The sequence below is a fragment of the Oncorhynchus keta genome, chromosome 24, assembly GCF_023373465.1.
Source record: "Oncorhynchus keta strain PuntledgeMale-10-30-2019 chromosome 24, Oket_V2, whole genome shotgun sequence".
NCBI classification, from domain to species: Eukaryota; Metazoa; Chordata; class Actinopteri; order Salmoniformes; family Salmonidae; genus Oncorhynchus; species Oncorhynchus keta.
Window position 1 is genome coordinate 40,947,552 of NC_068444.1, and position 14,930 is coordinate 40,962,481.

At 46.9% G+C, this 14,930-nt stretch overlaps 1 protein-coding gene across 4 annotated transcripts in view; it reads left to right on the forward strand.

Annotated features, from left to right (window-relative positions):
* Nucleotides 1-14,930, forward strand: part of LOC118357758 (SRC kinase signaling inhibitor 1-like) — a 38,593-nt gene that overhangs the window by 19,473 nt on the left and 4,190 nt on the right. For 2 of the 4 annotated variants that reach the window (XM_052478327.1, XM_052478329.1), the window contains exons 4-17: nt 1,225-1,354; nt 1,571-1,742; nt 4,953-5,911; nt 6,022-6,111; nt 6,702-6,742; nt 8,049-8,072; nt 9,286-9,446; nt 9,855-10,030; nt 10,207-10,337; nt 11,922-12,069; nt 12,337-12,661; nt 12,894-13,221; nt 13,313-13,446; nt 13,611-13,766. In XM_052478327.1, coding sequence (XP_052334287.1) covers nt 1,225-1,354; nt 1,571-1,742; nt 4,953-5,911; nt 6,022-6,111; nt 6,702-6,742; nt 8,049-8,072; nt 9,286-9,446; nt 9,855-10,030; nt 10,207-10,337; nt 11,922-12,069; nt 12,337-12,661; nt 12,894-13,221; nt 13,313-13,446; nt 13,611-13,766 — 2,975 coding nt within the window. The remainder of the gene's footprint in view (nt 1-1,224; nt 1,355-1,570; nt 1,743-4,952; nt 5,912-6,021; nt 6,112-6,701; nt 6,743-8,048; nt 8,073-9,285; nt 9,447-9,854; nt 10,031-10,206; nt 10,338-11,921; nt 12,070-12,336; nt 12,662-12,893; nt 13,222-13,312; nt 13,447-13,610; nt 13,767-14,930) is intronic. The other 2 variants (XM_052478325.1, XM_052478326.1) reach the window with 2 other exon arrangements.

The following is a 14,930-nucleotide window of genomic DNA, read 5'->3' on the forward strand; positions in this document are numbered from 1 at the left end:
TGGTTATATCAGACCAGAGAATCCTTTGGCAAACGTCAAGCGGGCTGTCATTTGCCTTTTTTTTGATGACTGGCTTCTGTCTGCCACTCTACCATAAAGGCCTGATTGGTGGAGTGCTGCAGAGATGCATGTCTTTCTGGAAGGTTCTCCCATTTTCACAGAGGAACTGTGGACCTTTGTCAGAGTGACCATCGGGTTCTTGGTTAACTCCCGGACCAAGGCCCTTCTTCTCCGATTGATCAGTTTGGCCAGCTCTAGGAAGACTCTTGGTGGTTCCAAACTTCTTCCATGTAAGAATGATGGAGACCACTGTGTTCTTGGGAACCTTCAATTACTGCAGACATTTTTCTGTTCCTTGACACAATTCTGTCTCGGAGCTCTACGGACAATACCTTTGACCTCATGGCTTGGTTTTTGCTCTGACATGCGCTGTCAACTGTCGGACCTTATATGAACTGGCGTGTGCCTTTCCAAATCATGTCCAATCAATTGAATTTACCACAAGTGGACTCCAATCAAGTTGTAGAAACATCTTAAGGACGATCAATGGAAACAGGATGTACCTGAGCTCCATATTTTGTCTCATAGCAAAGGGTCTGTATGTAAATAGGGTATATCTGTTCCTTGCTAACATTTCTAAAAACCTGTTTTCTCTTTGTCATTATGGAGTATTTGTGTGTGGATCGATGACGAAAATATGAATTTAATCCATTTTAGAATGAGCTGTAATGTAACAAAATGTGGAAAAAGTTTGTGATTCTTTTCTGCATATGTATGTATTTTTTCTACAGATGTCCAACGAGTTCTGTTTTCATGTCATCCAACAAATGTAAACGCCTGGAGTTTGGTAAACGGCATTGGCACTTGGATTGAAAAGGGTGCTATGGGTCAGATGACTGGAAAATACACAGTAGCTCTTTGGCCGTGCAAGTGCCACGGGTTTTGCTTCGAAAGAAAGATGCATATGCAGAAAAGAACCAGCTGTGACAAATTCCTACTGTAAAATATGGTGGTGGATCTTTGATGTTACTGGGTTATTTTGCTGCCACTGGTCCTGGGGCCCTTGTTACGGTCAACGGCATCATGAACTTTACCAAGGACATCTTAGCCAAAAATGTTGGACCTGACTGTACAGCATGTGCATGTGTTTGTTGAGTCACGACAGTCAAAGGACACTCCCCTCCCCTCTCCTCTCCTCCTGACTCCCTTCATCCTCCCCCTTAGGCATTCTCTTCCTCCAGCTGGGGGAGGAGATGAGGAGGGTGCACCTGACCCACGAGCTGACCAGCCTGGAGACCCTGAGGGCCCTCATCGTCCACATGTTCCCCCAGAGGCTCACCATGGCAATGCTCAGGTGGCTTTATCACACTCTACTAGAATGCCTAGCTATAAAGGCCACATAACACTGTCATAACAATTGAGTTTACAAAAAAAAGAAATCTTTCTAAGATAATATCAGATTCATTAGCTGATAAGATGCAGATGATCCATGTGAATTAAAAAAAAATAATAATTGTAAAAGAAAGGTAATGCGGAGGTCAAATGCTCAGGTGTCCATGCCCATGTTCAGGTGCCCCAGCACGGCCCTGCTCATCAAGGATGAGGCCCGTAACGTCTTCTATGAGCTGGAGGACCCACGAGACGTCCAGGACCGCTGTGTCATCAAGATCTACTGCAAGGAGCCTGTCTACGGCAGCTACCCCAGTCACCACAACCCACACCTGGCCAACGGAGACCTCCGGGTGAGAGTAGAATGGGGGTATTTGTGTCTGTCTGTCAGTCAGTCTCTCTGTCTCTCTGTCCTATCCATCTGTATGTGGTGGGCGTTGCTCGCCGCCAGGAGCGGTGGTCACTAAAGCAGAATTGAGTACAAATACTGAGCCAAGTACTCCTTCGCCCTAAATACCATTATATTTGTAGTTACTCATGCTGTTCTGACATTGATAGGATGTTGTTTACAAATGGGAAAAAAAGGATCGTCATTATGTAACCTACTGGAGCACAAATTGAACTCAGCCAGTCTCTATTAAATGAGTCCGCATGAACAAGCAATATGCTAGTACAATAGTAGCACCACTGTTGCTGTTTTTGAATCCATGCCAACCTGTTTCCCTCCAAGGCAAAAAAAAAGTCTGTTTGCTGACTGATAATGTTGTGTAATGTTGTACATACACAGCTGTTCTCAGATGGTGGGTCGGCTAGAGACACGGCTCTGTGTATTTAATGGGACACTACAAAGTGTGATTTGAGAACTGCAAGTTCCTCAGTGTCCACATCACTAAGAACCTATCATGATCCAAACACACCAACACAGTCGGGAAGAGGGTACGACAACGCCTCTTCAATCTCAGGAGGTTAAAAAGATTTGTCATGTGCCATCAGATCCTCAGAAAGTTCTACAGCTGCACCGTTGAGAGCATCTCGACTGGCTGCATCACCTCTTGGTACGGCAACTGCTCGGCATCCGATCTCAAGTCGCTACACAGGGTGGTGAGTACGGCCCAGTACATCACTGGGGCTGAACTCCCCGCCATCTAGGACCTCACAATACCAGGCGGAGCACCAAGTCTGTGACCAAAAGGCACCTGAATAGCTTCTACTAAGACTGCTGAACAGTTCATTAAATGGATACCCGGACAATTGACTTTGAGCCCCTTTACAGTTTCTTTATCTTATTTGTTTTGCACTGACTCCCTTGCACTGGCTCTATGCACACTCACTAGACTCTACCCACACAACCAGCTTGAACCACTGCACATTGACGAGGTACTGGTGCTCCTTGTAAATTGCCTCGTTATTGTTTATATTGTGTCACTGTTTCCTTTTTTACTTGGCAAAAGTACTATTATTTGTCTTACTTTTTAACTGCACTGTTGGGAATGGGATTATTAAGTAAGCATTTCAGTGTAAAGATTACACCTGTTGTATTCGGTGCACGTGACCAATAACATTGGATTTGCTTTAGGTTTTGGTGGACGACAACCCAAATACAGTACACTGGGAAACGTTGGCATACACAGTATAGAACTGGCATTGTGTCACTCTGGACAGAGAGGAAAAGAAGGAGAAAATAAGACGATAGAAAGTGAGAATATGAGAGGGGGGAAGAGAGGGGAGAGAAAGAGAGCGATTTTCCCACTTCTGCCACTTCCACTCATGTCAATCAACCACCCTAGGGGCCCCGTGTGCATGTGCATCTGTGTAGTGTTTGTGTTTGTGTCTGTGTGTCTGTGTCTGTGTGTCTGTTTGTGTGTCTGTCTGTCTGTGTGTGTATGTGTGTGTGTGTGTGTGTGCGTGTGTGTGTGTGTGTGTGTGTGTGTGTGTGTGTGTGTGTGTGTGTGTGTGTGTGTGTGTGTGTGTGTGTGTGTGTGTGTGTGTGTGTGTGTGTGTGTGTGTGTGTGTGTGTGTGTGTGTGTGTGTGTGTGTGTGTGTGTGTGAATTGCAGCTGCCCTGTGTGTTTTGGAGGTCAACTATCCCATCTCCCCCGAGCTTTACATTGCAACCACCCTAACGCACAATACAGCTCACCACAACTCAGCCCCGAATTTTCCCTCCACTCAGCTCCGAATTCTCCCTTGCGTTTCATGGCTTTATCAAGCGACTTGGTTTACCTTGGGTTTTATGCGCTGGATGATAGGAGGAGAGATAGGAGCTGAGGTACAGAGGTGAGTAAAGGGGACATTAGACAGCCGAGCAGAGATTACTATGTGATTGCAGACCGTAAACCATGACTGGGACCACCGAGTAGCACTGCACTGAGACAGGGAGGATGGAAGGACGGACAAAGGGATGGACGACATGGCTTAGTGGAGATTGACTGGCATGTTGGTTATGAGGTGACAGGCTAGAGTAGTGGGAGGAGACACAGCGACAGTGTGATCTGCTGTGATCTATGACGGACATTCTGTATGACAGTGGGGCTTGGGGATCTAGTGTGAGATGTGGTGGTGGTCAGCCCCTACCTAGTCGTTCACGTCGAGTGGGATTATTTTCCTGTAGATATAGAGGCAGTTGCTAAGATACAGGACGGAGATGGTAGAGATGAAGGCGCTCCAGTCATTACTCCAGTGTGTGTGTAGAATTCATTGGGGTTTTGTATTGTCAGGGAGGTTATTAAACAGCATGTATATACACTCACTCACCAGTTTATTAGGTATACCCATCTAGTACCAAGTCAGACACCCCTTTGCCTCCAGAACAGCCTTAATTCTTCGGGAATGGAACCGTTTCTCAAGTGGTATCAAGTTACCTAATGTGTGCCATGAAAACATTTCCCACACCAATACACAACAGCCTGTACCATTGACATCAGGCATAATGGGGCCATGGACTCATACTGCTTACGCCAAATCCTGACTCTGCCGTGACGCAACAGGAACCGGGATTCATCGGATCAGGCAATGTTTTTCCACTCCTCAATTGTCCAGTGTTGGTGCCCACTGGAGACACTTCTTCTTGTTTTTAGCTGTTAGTAGTGGAACCTGGTGTGATTGTCTACTGCAATAGCCCATCCATGACAAGGACTGACAAGTTGGGCGTTCTGAGATGCATTTCTGCACAACACTGTTGTACTGCATCGTTATTTGCCTGTTTGTGGCCCGCCTGCTAGCTTGCACGATTCTTGCCGTTCTCCCTCGAGCCCTCCTCAATGAGCCGTTTTCGCCCACAGGACTGCCGCTGGTTGGATGTTTTTTGTTTGTCACGTCATTCTCGATAAACCCTAGACAATGCCATGCATGAAAAGCCCAGGAGGCCGGTCTTTGATGTGCAATCTTTAAATCACCTGTAATATCGTGTAGTATCTGCTCTATTGTACTCTATTCTCTTGTACCTTAACCTGTTCTATTCTACATCACTCTGTTCTGCTTCTGCTCTAACCTCTTATTTTACACTCTATTCTATCGTGAATGTTGCTGTTTATTTCTATCCTTCCTCTCATCCTCTGGTGACAGAGGGATATGGTGTACACGCCCCAGCAGGATTCCCCGCCCAACCGTCGCCTCAGCAACACCCCTGCCTCCTCCGCCTCTGCCCCCTCCGGCTCGCCGTCCCGCATCCGTCTCCTCTACAGTGGGGGCCGCCCATCCTCTTACGCTGGGCAACCTCACCCCCAGCATCAACCCCAAACCCACTCCCTCCCCCACCCCCACCACTCCTCGCCAGGTGGCCAGAGTGCGGCCCACCACCAGCATCACCCCCAGCAGCTCCACCACCAGCCCCAGCTACAGCACCACGCCCAGGCAGGTTTCTCCCCCAGTGCCATCCTGGAGCGTAGGGATGTTAAGCCCGATGAGGAGGTCCACGGCACTGGCTCCAGGAGCATAGTGCTCCTGCGGGGCGATGCAGGGGGGATCTATGCCGACCCCTATTCCCTGGGCCAGGAAGGAGGCCGCCTCAGCCTGGCGGGCCCCCACTCATCTCTACCCCCAAGAGGGGACGCCTACGGCTCTCTCTACCGGCGCGGAGGAGGCGGAGGGGCCGGAGGAGGGCTGGGACCCGGCTCCGTGCGCTCCCTCACTTCCTACTCGGCGGCGGCTCTGCAAGGAGAGCTGATGGACAGTGGTGTCCTCTACAGGCCCGGAGGCCCACTGTATAATGATGCAGCATACGCCGCGTCCATGTTGGCCATGGGCTTCCGGGTGCCACCCCCCTCGTCTCCGCAGAAAATCCCCGACATGAAGGACTCGTATTCAGGCACCATGCCCGGCCGGGGCTCCCCTGCGAGGCAGACCCTGCGGAGGGACTCGGTATCCTCCTCCGTGTTCGGGGAGAGTCCCAAAGCTAGGGGTCAGGGGTCAGGGTTGGGGTCTGATCAACTGTGCTTAATGGCTGGACCTGGAGGGGAGAGCGGTGGTTTCAGTTCAGCACCAGGTTTCAGTTCACCTCTACCAGGCAATGAGACAGAGACCAGGTAAGAGTGCCAGTGTGTGTGTATCTGGTGTGTGTGGTGTGTGCATGTACGTTTTATGGTATTTTGTGTGTATCTAAACTGACTCATACCCTATGTTTGTCATCGCAAAGGGGGCGCATGGAGGCCATGGAGAAACAGATAGCCAGTCTGACTGGTCTACTGCAGACTGTTCTGACCAGGGGACCAGAGGCCGAGAGCCCGTGAGACACACACGCAAGCATGCACACATGAACACACACAGGCGCACATGTAACGGTGGGGGACAGTGGAGGAAGCTAAACTGTTAGCAGCACACTGACGTCCGTTTCACGGGTGCCGTGACCTGGATTGGCAGTTGGGCTCAGCTCAACGGCCGGGTCTCGTTTGCTGCCTAGCGAGATTAGAAGGGGTGAGTGTAACACAGTTAAGAACGTTCCCGTAAGCTCACTCCACAGCTAGATGGAATGTCCCCGATGGAGGTATCAAATTAGATAGTTTTCAACCGCTCAAACGGTTGGTACGTTGGCAAGGAGGACTGTCGTGCGTTGCGAAGCAGAGGATCAATGTTTAAAGCCCGGTATGGGGACACAGACAGTGGAGGAAGATATACTGTCACACTGACGTCCATTACACACACACACACACACACACACACACACACACACACACACACACACACACACACACACACACACACACACACACACACACACACACACACACACACACACACACACACACACACACACAGTACATACAGTACATACAGTACACACGGAGTGGGGACCTAAAGTTATTTTGTCTTTCCCAGAGACAAGATTGAGATGGCCAATGACTGCTCTGAGACAGACAGTAAGTATCAATCAGGGATACCTGAAAACAAATATACATTGACTTTTCACTGTGTCCCATTGACTTGGCAATATAAAGAGTAAGGGTTAGGGTTGCAGAGCATTGTAGTATAAAGAGTAAGGGTTAGGGTTGCAGAGCATTGCAGTATAAAGAGTAAGGGTTAGGGTTGCAGAGCATTGCAATATAAAGAGTGAGGGTTAGGGTTGCAGAGCATTGCAATATAAAGAGTAAGGGTTAGGGTTGCAGAGCATTGTAGTATAAAGAGTGAGGGTTAGGGTTGCAGAGCATTGCAATATAAAGAGTAAGGGTTAGGGTTGCAGAGCATTGTAGTATAAAGAGTAAGGGTTAGGGTTGCAGAGCATTGCAGTATAAAGAGTAAGGGTTAGGGTTGCAGAGCATTGTAGTATAAAGAGTAAGGGTTAGGGTTGCAGAGCATTGCAGTATAAAGAGTAAGGGTTAGGGTTGCAGAGCATTGTAGTATAAAGAGTAAGGGTTAGGGTTGCAGAGCATTGTAGTATAAAGAGTAAGGGTTAGGGTTGCAGAGCATTGTAGTATAAAGAGTAAGGGTTAGGGTTGCAGAGCATTGTAGTATAAAGAGTAAGGGTTAGGGTTGCAGAGCATTGTAGTATAAAGAGTGAGGGTTAGGGTTGCAGAGCATTGTAGTATAAAGAGTAAGGGTTAGGGTTGCAGAGCATTGCAGTATAAAGAGTAAGGGTTAGGGTTGCAGAGCATTGTAGTATAAAGAGTAAGGGTTAGGCTTGCAGAGCATTGCAATATAAAGAGTAAGGGTTAGGGTTGCAGAGCATTGTAGTATAAAGAGTAAGGGTTAGGCTTGCAGAGCATTGCAATATAAAGAGTAAGGGTTAGGGTTGCAGAGCATTGTAGTATAAAGAGTAAGGGTTAGGCTTGCAGAGCATTGCAATATAAAGAGTAAGGGTTAGGGTTGCAGAGCATTGTAGTATAAAGAGTAAGGGTTAGGGTTGCAGAGCATTGTAGTATAAAGAGTGAGGGTTAGGGTTGCAGAGCATTGTAGTATAAAGAGTAAGGGTTAGGGTTGCAGAGCATTGCAGTATAAAGAGTAAGGGTTAGGCTTGCAGAGCATTGCAATATAAAGAGTAAGGGTTAGGGTTGCAGAGCATTGCATTATGAATAACATGATCCATTGCGTAGAATTGTAAATGTTCTGTAACTGAGCTGCTTACCGTATGTGTATTGCTCACGTGTGACCAATGTGCACAAAAGAACCATCAAGTGTGTGTTTGCTTATGCTAGTAATGGGTGCCATGCTTCTTGTGCCTTATTTTAGCTGGACGGTTAAAAAACAAGAAAGGTATCATCTTGTCCGAAGTCGTCATCCTCTTTCCCCTGTGTGTCTCAATGACAGACTGCTTCCCTTATAGTTGGCGTCTCTCGTTTGATGCACTTTTGAGTTTTTGTGAGGATTCTGTTTTTGATTCTCTTGTTCTTTTTGTCTGCGTTCAGTGTCTGGATTCAGGACTGGGCTCAGAATAATGTTTCCCAATCCCTACTGTTCGTGCTGGAATGTTATTTCGCTGATCTTGTTGTCATCGGTAATGGTATGGTTAGGTTACTTTGTGTGCATATTTGGTTCTTTGGGTAGATCAAGATGTATTTCTACTCCTGATTACCGTTCACACAGACCTACAAAGACAATGGTTGATTGCAGGAAGTCGTCTGTGTGAAAGGGGATGTTGTGCTGTCAGATGAAAATAGGCCATTCACCTCTCTATCTACGCCCATTCCAGACAGGTGTTAGAAGGTCAGCTATTAGTTAGACAATGAACCTAGAAATACACAGGAACTGTCACATGCCCTCCCCCTAAAACAAGGTGTTCTTCTACAAGGAGTTGTGCCAAGCTCCAATTTCTCTGTCTCCCAGTAGAGGTTAGAAATCTTCCAGGAAGTCAGTTGAACAGTACACTGCAGCACGTCTGCTCCTCCGTTGAAATTGTAACGTGCTTTACGACCTTGTGTTTTAACCATCTCCTCTGAAAGAATAGTTCGCCTAAATTACAAAAAACCCTTTTTACGTTTCTTTGCCCGGAAAGTTATCAACGCTAAATGGACTATTTTCAAAGCAATTCAATTATTTTCCGTGTCAAGCAACAAAGTGATTTTTTTTCCCGTTCGGCTGAACTCTAAGTTTGTCTTACCAAACCAGTCCCTTTATTTTGTTATGCATGAGAAAATGTGCCTGAGAAATTGCCATATAGCAAAGCTATTTGTTCATTGTCATTTCAATGGACCATTGTGTCATTTTCAACCCCAAGCATCAAAGACTTGCTCGCTCGGGCTTGTTGTCGATGCTCTGTTGTTGACCCTGGAATTTAAATGTATGTAAAGAAATACAGCTTCGGATATGGCTCTGTGTGTCCTAAAAACCTTCCCCATTCTGTCAATCACCATTACACCTGTGAATAATCCTGTAGTCCCTCCCCACTTTACGATGGATGATATAATTGGCTACAGTGACAGTAGAATGCACCGTCATGAGACCCTAATCCCACTTTCTGATTGGCCAGCCCTGACACCGTCGGCTCCATTGGCCCTGATGCCGCCACCACTCATAGGGTCCTCCCAGCCACTGACGGTGTCGCGGCTGCAGATGCAGATCCACCTGCATGGCCTGCAGCAGAACACCAGCGAGCTGCGCAAACAACTGTCCCAGCTGCGCAACATCCAGGTGAGCACCAGAGAACAGTGTGGCCGTACACACACACACACACACACACACACACACACACACACACACACACACACACACACACACACACACACACACACACACACACACACACACACACACACACACACACACACACACACACACACACACACACACACACATTTCTCAAGGCAATGTTTGTTTTTACATGTGTTTATGTATCAATCACTTCTCTTGCTCAATCACTTCTCTTGTATTACTGCTCTTTAGTAAGCTTTACGTATCGGCATCAAGGCCTTCGTCAGAGCTTTGTGTGTGGAGACTGGACTTTGTGCTTGTTTTGACTTAGGCTTGTTTGATGTATTGTCTAAGTGCGTGTATGTCCCAACGACATGTATTTGGGTCTGTCGACGTCTCCCCTCCCAGTTGGAGAACCAGGACTCAGTACAGTCCCTGCTGAGGCAGACCGAGTCGGAGCTGAGCCTTATGATGCTGGACGCCATGCGGACCCAGGAGGACCCTTTGCAGAGGCAGCGCCTCCTAGTAGAGGAGGAGAGACTCAAGTACCTCAACCAGGAAGAGCTACTCATCCAGCAACTGCAGTGAGTTTAGCCTTTAATTCAGGGTCTCTAACTCAAGATAGGGTCAGTGTGAATGAAGAAATAGTGCAAACTGCTCAGATAGAAAAAAAGATGAAGGTGTGTTTGAGCTGGAACTGTGCAGTGCCTGCATACTTGTTGGTCATGCTATACTGATGTCATTTTTTTGGTGCCCACAGTGATCTGGAGAAGTCAGTAGAGGAACTGCAGAGGAACTCGTCAGTCAACCACGGCCTGGTGACTGAGCAGGAAGTGGAGCAGAAGAGTATGGAGCTAAGGTCTTTGGGAGAGACCCTCACAGAGCTCAAGCGTAAGCATACAGTACCAGTCAAAGAATTAGATACATACTGATTCCAATGCTTTATATTCATATACAGTACCAGTTTGGACACGTTCTCATTCCAGGGTTTTCCTTTATTTTTACTATTTTCTACACTGTAGAATAATAGTGGAGACATCAAAACTATGAAATAAAACATATGGAATCATGTAGTAGCCACAAAAGTTTTAAACAAATAAAAACATATTTTGTATTTGAGATTCTTCAAAGTAGCCACCCTTTGCATTGATGACAGCTTTGCACACTCTTGGCATTCTCTCAACCAGGATCATGAGGTAGTCACCTGGAATGCATTTCAATTAAAAGGAGTGACTTCTTAAAAGTTAATTTGTGAAATTAAGCAATCAGTTGTGTTGTGACAAGGTAGGGGGGTATACAGAAGATAGCACTATTTGGTTAAAGACCAAGTCCATATTATGGCAAGGACAGCTCAAATAAGCAAAGAGAAACAACAGTCTATCATTACATCAACACATGAAGGTCAGTCAATCTGGAACATATCAAGAACTTTGAAAGTTTCTTCAAGTGCAGTCGCAAATACCATCAAGAGCTATGATGAGACTAGCTCTCACGAGGCCCGCCACAAAAAAATGTAGACCCAGAGTTAATTAGAGTTACCAGCCTCAGAAATTGCAGCCCAAATAAAGTGTTCAAGAGTTCAAGTAACAGACACATCTCAACATGAACTGTTCAGAGGAGACTGCTTGAATCAGGCCTTCATGGTTAAATTGCTGCAAAGAAACCACTACAATAGGACACCAATAAGAAGAGACTTGCTTGGGCCAAGAAACATGAGCAATGGACATTTGATCGGTGGAAATATGTCCTTTGGTCTGAGGCCAAATGTGAGATTTTTGGTTCCAACTGTCTTTGTGAGACACAGAGTAGGTGAACGGATGATCTCCACATGTGTGGTTCCCACCGTGAAACATGAAGGAGGTGTGAAAATAGTGAAAATAAAGAAAAACCCTTGAATGAGTAGGTGTGTCAAAACGTTTGTCTGGTACTGTAGTATATGGGTACTGTAGTATATGTACTGTAGTATATGTACTGTAGTATATGTGGGATAACGATACAGGAAGATGCAACATTGAGGCAATTAGCTGTGTGAAAGCCTGCTACGTTTGGATGGAATAAAATTGACCCCTCGTGTAATTACCTTTCGAGATAATTGCAATCTGTCACATCGTGTCAATGGTGTCAGGGATTAGGCAGGTGAACGTCCATAATAGGAGTGTCTGATTAAAAAAGATGTGCTCGCACATGCAGATGTTCACGTGTAGCATCATAGCTAAAAACCAAACAGTTAGAACGAGATGCTTGTTTAACAACTGATTTTTGTTGTGCATCCTAACATGACCCCACAGGGGGCAGAGAGTACAGCAAGCCCCGGCAGAGAGCATGACAGGAGACACAAAGACGCTGCATGACTGTTTTACAAACAAGCTTGGATATATCCTCATTCCCTCTCTCCTTCCCTCGCTCCTTCCCTCTCCCGTTGATTTAATTACGCTTATTTCTCCCTCCCTCCTTCCCTCCCCTCCCTCCCTCCAGATCAGTTCCCCAGTCTGCAGAGTAAGATGCGAGTGGTGTTGAGGGTGGAAGTGGAGGCTGTGAAGTTCCTGAAGGAGGAGCCACACAGACTGGACGCACTGCTGAAACGCTGTAACACCATGACCGACACACTGACCACCCTGCGCAGGTACGGTTTAACACAACACAACCCCAATATACGCCATATACACCTTGTTGTTACGTTGTTGTTCAATTGTTATAACCGGTTGTTACGAGGGACCCATTCAACTGGTGACTTGTTTTTCAAGATAAGTAAAAATTATACTCTTTCAATACAACGAGAAAGCAAGTTTTGGAGCAGATACATTTTTTTGTTGTTTTTTTTGGACTGATCCTGGAAACCTGGTCACCAGAATAGATGCAATAGGGCCCTGATACTGCTGTGTGTTGTTAGTGTATTGTATGCCACCTGTATGTACAGAAAAGTGACCGAGGGCCTGTGGAAAGGCCAGAATGACATCTCCAGCCAGTCAGCCAAGCGAACGGAGCACACAGGAAAGAGTTTGGACCTCGACATACTGACCAGTCCACCGCTCAGCCTCAATGACCTGGGTGGCAGTGCCAGCCTTGCCAACTGGATGCCCGTATCAGGCAGTGACCCAGATGCTTCGGGAACTGAGCAGGACCCCCACCCTACGGCCAGCTACAGAAGCCGGGTCCTGGACGAACTGCCGAGCCGCCGCGGTGCTGGCAAATCAGTGTCTGCGGAGGTCAGACTGGTAAGGAAAACCGCTCCTGTATTTTTACATTCTATACAATCCCCCTCACAATGCTAAATGTACATTTTTACTGGGGAATCGGTACATTTACCAGTGTGACAATTTCCCTGGAAATGTATAGATGTTCTGATTTGACAAATTTTCCCTATCATGTACAGTATATCCGTGTACATTTCTGCAATATATTTCCAATATACAGTATTTGGGTTGACAAATATATGTGTTTGTATAGGCTGCGGAGCGGGACTGGGAGGAGAAGCGAGCTAGTCTGACCCAGTTTAGTGCCCAGGACATCAACCGTCTGCTGGAGGAGACCCAGGCTGAGCTAATGAAGGCCATCCCAGACCTAGACTTTGCTGCCAGGCAGATCAACAAGCCTGCTGTGCCCCCCAAACCCCACCCCAAACCGCAGTTTACCACCCCCATCACTACCTCCAACACCACCTCCACCACCACCTCCACCACCACTAGCACAAACACCACTACCAGTACTGAGCACCAGCCCAACATGGTGCAGATCACTGCCCAGAAGCTGGAGGGTGGCTCACGTTGCGGATCTGGTGAGACTGAATAAGACATGCACATTATATTATTTGTGTTTTAGTTATGACTGAGCTACTCAATAAACATATATTATTGTGTGTTTAACAGAGCTGACTGTTACCAGGTATCGCACTGAGAAACCCTCTAAGTCTCCGCCTCCACCCCCTCCTCGCCGCAGCTTCCCATCAGCCCATGGGCTCACCACCAACAGCACTGGAGAAGTGATCGTCACCACCAAGAAGGTACAGTAAGAGAGAGATGGCTGAGCAAGAAATAACTGCAAAGCACAAAAGTATACATGAATGTTTTTGAAGATACTTTGAGATAGGCTATTTGGATGCATGGATGTTCTAAAGACCTGTCACATACTGTAGACATGTTGCCAACCCTGTTTTGTTTTTGTAAGAAGCTGGAGCCAGAAGACGGAGAGGCTCCGAAGACTCTGGTCAAGCTGAGAAGGACACCGTCTGACACCCCCCGCCCCACCTCCACTCCCCCCGTCATCGCCGCCTCAGCGATTAAAGATGAGGACGACGAAGAGAGGATCATTGCTGAACTAGAGGTAGGCGTCCTTTTTGTTCCCTGATGTAATTTACAGCGTGTTACACTGGTGCTAAATTGTATACCTCGAGTAGCTGCTTACAAAATGTATAAGAATGTGACATGCGGTGTGTATTTTGTCCGTTGCAGTCGATGTTCGGTGTGCCTTAGCAATGTGATAACGTTTGTCTCTGCGACCCTTTCCCCACACGACACCACTCACCATCCGCCAAACACCACTTGACAGATATTTCAGCGAACCACTGTCAAAGTGTCCCCTCCCCACTCACTGCCCAGCACGCTACCGAGGCCTACCCCTGCAGCCCGTACCCTTCCTTGCGCCTCAGGCTTCCTGGGAAGAAAGGTAAACCTTAAGCCCCCAAAATGCCCACTTTTTTTTGCAGTGCCTGCGGCCCTACTGTCTCCTGTCCTCTTCCTCTTGCTTCAGTCACTGCTGTTGCACTGCACTTGTTTCTTAGAGGGCCACTAACCTGCCTGTTGATCCTTCCGTCTCCTCTAATTCTGCCTGATGCAGAAGTTCTCTGGGCTGAAAACACGACATAGTGCTTATCTTTGTCGGATTCGACTACCAAACATATACTGTCTAATTCCATTCAATCTAATTCCCCTGTCTCACTTCGCTAACGACTACCCCCCTGCTACTTCCACTGACTGCATTCTACATTCCGATCTGCATTCAGTATTCTAACTAAGCTGTGCTCTAATTCTCTAACAAACTAACTGTTACGAGGACTGACAGTCCTACACTTCTGGCGTGCATATTGGAATTACATGTAGACTGCATGGAGTGTGTTAAGGTGGAATAACATATTTCAGTTCAAGGTTTGCTGACAGACTAAGGCAAATGTCAGAACTCTCTTACTGCTCGAATGACACATTTATCTCTGTAAAAGGTCTCGTTTTATCGCTCCCAGATCAAAACAAGACACATCGCACTAGGAGGGAAGCTGTCAAAAACAGAGGTGGTACAGCCGCTTTCAGGTTAACAGAATTGATCTGCTGGATTTGGACCAGCTTTCAAAACACAAAACTGGCCAAAACGGATCAGCACCAGTGAGACTGTCTGCTACCAAAATGGAATCCCTTTTCCTATATTGTGCACTGCTCAGGGCTCGAGCCAAAATGTCATCTCAGATATGACCATAACCTTCCACATGCTCATTGT